The following is a 6956-nucleotide window of genomic DNA, read 5'->3' as shown; positions in this document are numbered from 1 at the left end:
AACCACAAAAATGTTGCCTATAATTGTTATGTCGTGTACAATCACCATTGTGCGTTCAAAAATGTTAGAATGTTTGCAATCTTTAGCAAAGGATTGGCAATGGGTTAATATATTGCTTAACGTAGAACAAGGTTGGTAGACTATAATTGTCATGATTGTTCTATGTGGTTTGGCAAAAAGCTGGGTTAGAATTATGAGAGTTGTAATAAAAAAAATACCCTAGCCATGTTTTTGAATAAGAAAAATGGATGTCTTCAGAACCAGAGTTCTACTGACACATACTATTTATTGATGTATTACTGCTGAAGATCACTACATGAAAAGTGCTCCCTCGAGGCATTTAATTACAAGAGGAAAATCATTTAAAGATTTCTCCCAGATTCATGAATTAAAAGGCTACATGCTACTTATACACTGAAGGGCAACACTTTTCATGCACTGCCCTACACTACTTAGAAGGGTCGTAGATCCAGAAAAAATTGCAGTTTTAGGATCACTAGGTAAGTGGCCTGGACAAACCTGAAAAACTCTGAGTGCCTGATTCAGTTTTGAAATAAAAGACTGTAACAACTCTATATGTCACACACCAGTCCTCGGAATGTTGAGACATGATTGACAGGTGGGGCCTGCTCTAGCATGGCACAATAACCCTTATGTATTGTATGTGTGCCTGTATAAATCGTGTACCGTCATTTAACTTACATATCAGACAACTGTCTATTATTGAGCTGGGCACATTTAAACCGCAGCAGTACATTATTCATTCACACAACCAAAGCCTCATTTTTTATTCGCTGTTAAAATGATGAAATGTTTCTAATTCTGCATTGCCTAATGACACATTCATCTCCTCGGAGGAGTGAATAGGAAGCAGGTAATTGCCGAATGAATGAATGAATAAAGCACTCTATACTCTGAGTACCCCTTAAACACTGACATGGGATAAACTCTCTCTCTTCACTGTGTTACAAAATAGCAGCATCCAATGCTCACTGAGGCAGTGCTAAGCTTGGATATATTTATTCACAATAAAAATGATTACCACGATCTAAAAGTGATATAATTATTTTCTGGACAATGTGCTAATAGAATATATGCAGAAAATGCGTCTGCGAAGAGCCTTGATTACCATCTGATCAGAAGAGACTGGGATTTGCTAATTAGAAAACACTAACCCCACCAGGCTGGGATTTGCTTTGCTCCTAATATACAATTTAACCCTTTAGCGCCTGAAGTGGCAAGAGCCTCCTTTTGTCAACTTTGGCATTTAAAGGGTTGGTTTCCATAAGCAGCTGTTTGGTCTTTTGGGATTTTCCAATATTGCAGCAGTTAGTGGCCCTTAATGGTCATTGGTTCTGGTTAAAGACGTGTTTATGGATAGATTTGTATGCTCCCATTGGGATATGGTGAAATTATTGGTCAATAAATGGGATACATAAAAACTATCTTAGAGAGAGGTCAATAAAACAATGGGAAAAGATTGGGATGAATAGATAGATAGATATAACAGGGAGGTATTACATATCTTCTGGGTGAGTATTCAGTACCACAAATTAACCCCTTTATTTTGTTTTACTAAATCTAACACTTTTTTATATAGAGGTAAATTCATTAGATTTATTCATTTCCCAATCAGTTCTGGTAACTTTATTTTTCACTTGTTAATGTAGAACAAAATATAGCAATACTGTACTTTTCTTTTTGGTTACTTTGACTATTTTGACCTGAAGTCCATTTTTTAACTCTCTACAGTCCGAATTGTAATCTCAGACAGTTATTTCTGGTAAGAAGAAAACAAACTTTTAAAAAGGCTTTAGACTGTTTCGGTCTGTGTTCTGCTATTTTAATTAATTAGATCCCTATAATTACTGGGATCTGATTTCTAGAAGCAGGGAAACGTTAGCTCTGACAATTCTGTAACAATTCTGCCATTTGAAGTCTATCTGGGAAATATTACCCAATTGTCTTTGGTTATAGGATCTCTATCCTTATTTGGGGGGGGTTTCCCTTATACACATGCACCCCATGTGCATTGATTTTGCAAGTGTCATGCACATGAGAGTAAATTCACCAGACATCATTGGTTATATGCACTGTAAGTACTGAAGAGAAGGTCATTATTTGATGTCCCTTGTTACTGGATTTACAGCCATTTAATATACTATCTGATATTACATAGAGGCTAAATACAGCAATATGGCTCTGCATACACACATAAATGAATAATCTTTCAAGACCTTGGTCTGGCAGCATCACAAGATTTGTTTTGGGTGTACCCCCAAATATTATTATTTTTTTTATTATTAAATAGGGACATTGGGACTGGCTGCAACAGAATATACAGATCTGATGCACATTAGATCCTTCATTTTATTAAGAAATGCTAAAACAGAAATCTATTTGTATTATTTTTGCTTCAAGTTTCTAGTGAGTTTATTGCACTCGAAAAAAAAGCTCCACTGCCCCTTCACTACATCCTCTTTTAAATGCAGTGTGTCCAACAAACAGCCATGTTTGTAGATTCCGAGCTAGATGTGATCTTTAAAATAATGGCATTTTGTCTTGATTATATGCTGTTTGTGATACCCAGAAAATGTATACCTTTTGTTTCTTCCTGCTGTTATTCTGTCATGATGATCTTTATGAAAGAAACCCAACTGTTTTTCTCTCTGTCACCATTCAAAAACAGGTTCTGTGGCAAACCTCATTTGTGAATCTATTACAGAGATTAATAGATTATTTCTCCTTTTTCAACTAATTCTCAGCTGGGAAATTTAACCATATGGTAAGAAGAGAATTAGAATTTCATCACATTAGAGCAAATGTAATGAAAGGAGCCCAACACCTGAGGCCAACTCTGAAAGACACAATTAAAAGCTTTTTAATGAAAGTGGTGAAACAAAAAAACTGTATTGCCTTCAGTGATTCTTCCACGTAATAATGATTTACTGATGTGTTTGGGAAATATTGTTCTTACAGATGTCACAGGCACAGGACCTAGCTGCTAAATAGGGTGTGTGGGTTTTCTGGAGAGCCCTACATAGGAGGAGAATTCCCTTTCTCTTTCTAGATATAATATTAATGAGAGGGTTGAGATTAGAATAATAGGAGTGACTGATCTACTGACATAGAAGGGGAGAGAGAGAGAGTCACACAGGGTTTATTTGCTAAACACTGAATTGCAATCAATTAAAAACTGAAATGACAAATTCAGACTAAAATAGCCAAGGCTATAAATTTTATAGATTTTGGATTTTCTTTTCCCAAATCGATTGTTTTAGCCTAAATTCACAATTTTCTTTTCATTCCACTGCACTTCTATGTTTAGTAAATAGAACCCAAAGAATGCATGTGATCTTACACAGTTTAACACTTTGTCCCAGTTGCACTCTGCTGAATAGGTGGGATTGGTTATTATAATTCTTTATTTGGCTGTCTACTGGAACCCACGTGCCTAATCCATAAAATGTTTGTTCAGAGTGGAAAAAGTATTTATAAAGTATTTATAAAGACAAAAGATCCACAAACCACAGGACTATTGGATATTATGTAGCAAAATCACACCTCATCCTTAAATGTAACAAGCTAGTCCTGAGTCACTATGTTGCAGCAGTAATGTTTGAAGTATGTTCCTGCAGCTCAGTGCTTCTGTAAACTTATTTGGTTACAATGAGGTCCAGTGAGTTAAAGCACAAACAAGCCATTAGCTCGTGGATAAAAGAATGCTAAAATAGTCAGAGCCTTTCACTGGGAGATGCACAGGGCTGGGGACCACAATGCAGCCTCTCTATAACCCCTGACAAAATGATAACACACATTTATTTTCCTGGCAGTCCTTGTAAAAAAAAAAAAAAAAAAAAAAAAAAAAAAAGCACAGAAAGAGAATAAAAAATGCAGAGTATTTCTAAAATTTGCTGAAGGAGGCAAGGCTCATCTTTAGATCTAAGTAAGGCTTTCACTGTGCTCATTGATGAGTGAAAGTCGTCACACATGTCAAGCTAAAGGCAGTTGTTGGGTCCCTAACAGGACACAACGTCTTGCAAACATATGGGTTAAGATGTGTATACAGATGGCACGGAGAATAATGGAGCAGGCGCCTTTTATAAAGCTCTTGCTACTGCTTGCCTTCAGAGCAGTGAAATAGGGAGTATTCATAGTCAGGGCCAGCTAGCGCCTGGGATTGTTTGTTACCGTTTTAATCCTATTAATTAAAACGTTAACCTGATTGGGTAGAAAGCTCTGTCCCAACAGGCGAGTCTTCTTCATAATAACATACTCAGAGATAATGATGTAAAAGACTCCCCCAGCCCTGGGACTGCCTTTTTGCTTGATGGCTCCGGAAATCTCTTGAAGGTGAATCCAAGCAAGATAAACGGTGCAGGAGCTCGTTTCATCTCAGAATGCCTGAGCAGACCCCACCAGGCTGGAGGAGCTGAGCTTCCCTGGACAAGGGGGAGGGGGGAGGTCGTTAAAAACCCCCTTTAAAAAAAGTGAGGAAGGACACCGAAGCCTCCCAGAAAGCGTTTTGGAGTTAACTAAGCAGCTGTGAAGGATTTTTATTGTGATTTGTTGTAAAGAGGACCCTACAAGTACCCCCAGTGAGAAGGACTCCGAGCTCAGAGGGAGCGTGTGGAAGGGCAGTGGACATGGAGAGGGCGCTCAACTTGGCAGAAGAAGACTTGTTCCACAAGAGCCTCAGCATCTCGGCGAAGAGGATGGAGTCTGCCTTCAGGTCCCCTCAGGGTCTGGACTTGTCCCAGCCAGGAGACAGGTCCCCGCTCCACCTGTACGACGGTCCAGATCACAGTGACCTGCTGCGGCACCACCAGTCCTCCTCAGGGGCGCTGGGCGCAGGTCCTGCTGGAGTGATGGTAGGGGGATCGAATGAGTCCCTGGCTTTGGCCGCCGCCAGTATGTGCGCTAAGTATGGGGAGGGCGCCGGCAGGGGGTCGGTGGCCGAGAGCAGCGGAGGAGAGGACCAGAGCCCCGACGATGACAGCGACGGACGGTGCGAGCTGGTGTTGAGGCCGGGCGACCACAGGGCCTCCCAGGCTGGCATGAAGCCGGACGCCCCCTGCGTCCCGGGCACCAAGAAGTCCAAGGAGCAGCGAGCCCTGAGGCTGAACATCAACGCCCGGGAGAGGAGGAGGATGCACGACCTGAACGATGCATTGGATGAACTGAGGGCGGTGATCCCCTATGCCCACAGCCCCTCGGTTAGAAAGCTCTCCAAGATCGCCACCCTGCTCCTGGCCAAGAACTATATCCTCATGCAAGCCCAGGCGCTGGAGGAGATGAGGCGCCTGGTGGCTTATCTGAACCAGGGCCAGGCCATCTCAGCCGCCTCCATACCCAATTCGGCAGCTGCTGCCGCGGCGGCTGCGGTAGCCTTGCACCCGGCACTTGGAGCCTACGAGCAGGCGGCGGCAGCCACCGCGGGTTATCCCTTCAGCACTGGGCTGCCCACCTCCAGCAGCTGCCCGGACAAATGTGCCCTCTTCAACAGCGTGTCTTCCAGCCTGTGCAAGCAGTGCACTGATAAACCCTGACCACGACTGAGGGACTCCTCTTAGAAGATCCACAGGAACTCCACAGATGATCAGAAGATCCATAGGAACTCTGCAAGAGACCTAAGTTGGAACCTTTTCGACTTGCTGTCTGAATTCACACAGCACCAGTTTGAGGAGACCCCTGTATAAGGACAGGTACACCAGGTGGTCCCAAAACTGTAAAGAAAGAACTAGTTCTCTCTACAGCTGTCCCTGGGTTTAATTGAGGATTTGTTTTGTTTTTTTCTATTTTTGTTTTGTTTATTTATTTATTTTTTTCTCATTTTGATGCACATGATATTGGACTATGGACCAGTATACCAGACCTGCCACCCAACCCGATTCCTTTTGATTTATTTTTATTTTATTTTTTTTATCTTCTGTCCTTGTAGGTTTGGGGTATCAAATTAACACCAGTCTTCAGGCATTGGTTTATTTATATATGTTGCAAAACGCTGCTTCTTTTCACTGGAGTTCTAATAATATTAGGGAACTTATCCCTTTTACAAAAGAAATAATAATAATAATAACAATAATAAAAAAACTGACTTGAGAGATTTCTGACAAATCAGAAAAAAAGAGCACTTGAATCTAATAACGGTTATGAGCCAGGAAAACACTTGAAATATAGACTTATTTAATAATTTTAAAAAAAGAGACTTGATACACTGCAAGAATATAAATCATTTGTATTTTTTATTGTGTCTGAACTTTGTATAACATTGCTCAAAGTTTTGTTGAGAGTGAAAACGTCTTGCAAAAAAAAGAAAAAAAGAGCGAAAAATAGAACATTCGTGGGAGTGAAAGTATTGGTTTATTTTTGTTATTTTTATTTTTTGTTTGTTTTTATTCCTTTGCTAAATAATTGACTCAATCCTTGTTATTTTCCATATTGAATGTCGTGTGCGAATATCTGATAATTTATGTATTGCTCTAAACTATCTGTCCCACTTCAAGGCTATTTAAATTGTGTTCTAGGTGAATGGGTGCAAAATGCATTTTTACAATTCTTCAAAGCTCTCTCTGCGGACTGAATTTATATACTGTGTGCCAAGTGTTTCAAATATAAGATTCTGTATCAGAATGTCAGTTTTTCAGAGCTCCTAGTTCCTCTGAAATGTCATTTTGATTCCCAGTTTGCTTCATCACTGTACTTTAAAATGAGCCTTAATAAATTGCTCCAGTCCAAAACAAATTGCAGGACAGTGTGTATTATTAATTGGTGTATCTACACAGCTAAGGATGAAATAATATTCAGAATATTTTTTTTTATTATTATTCATTTTTGTAAAGAGTTCTGTAAATAACTTTTTTATTATAATTATTTTTTTATTTTATTGGACACAGTACGTGCAGAATCAAGACCTTTGTATTGCATGTACATCCATTTTGGTGGTCACCTGGGTT

At 39.9% G+C, this 6956-nt stretch overlaps 1 protein-coding gene across 1 annotated transcript; it reads left to right on the top strand.

Annotated features, from left to right (window-relative positions):
* The first annotated feature begins 4157 nt into the window (after positions 1 to 4157).
* On the top strand, positions 4158 to 6729 carry BHLHE22 (basic helix-loop-helix family member e22). The gene has a single exon (XM_063450410.1). The coding sequence runs from the start codon at positions 4647 to 4649 to the stop codon at positions 5547 to 5549; it is 903 nt and encodes a 300-aa protein (XP_063306480.1). The 5' UTR covers positions 4158 to 4646; the 3' UTR covers positions 5550 to 6729.
* The last annotated feature ends 227 nt before the right edge of the window (positions 6730 to 6956 follow it).

Source organism: Pelobates fuscus, chromosome 4, assembly GCF_036172605.1.
Source record: "Pelobates fuscus isolate aPelFus1 chromosome 4, aPelFus1.pri, whole genome shotgun sequence".
NCBI classification, from domain to species: Eukaryota; Metazoa; Chordata; class Amphibia; order Anura; family Pelobatidae; genus Pelobates; species Pelobates fuscus.
The sequence above is the reverse complement of the archived record's forward strand: the minus strand, read 5'-3'. Positions and strand labels throughout refer to the sequence as shown.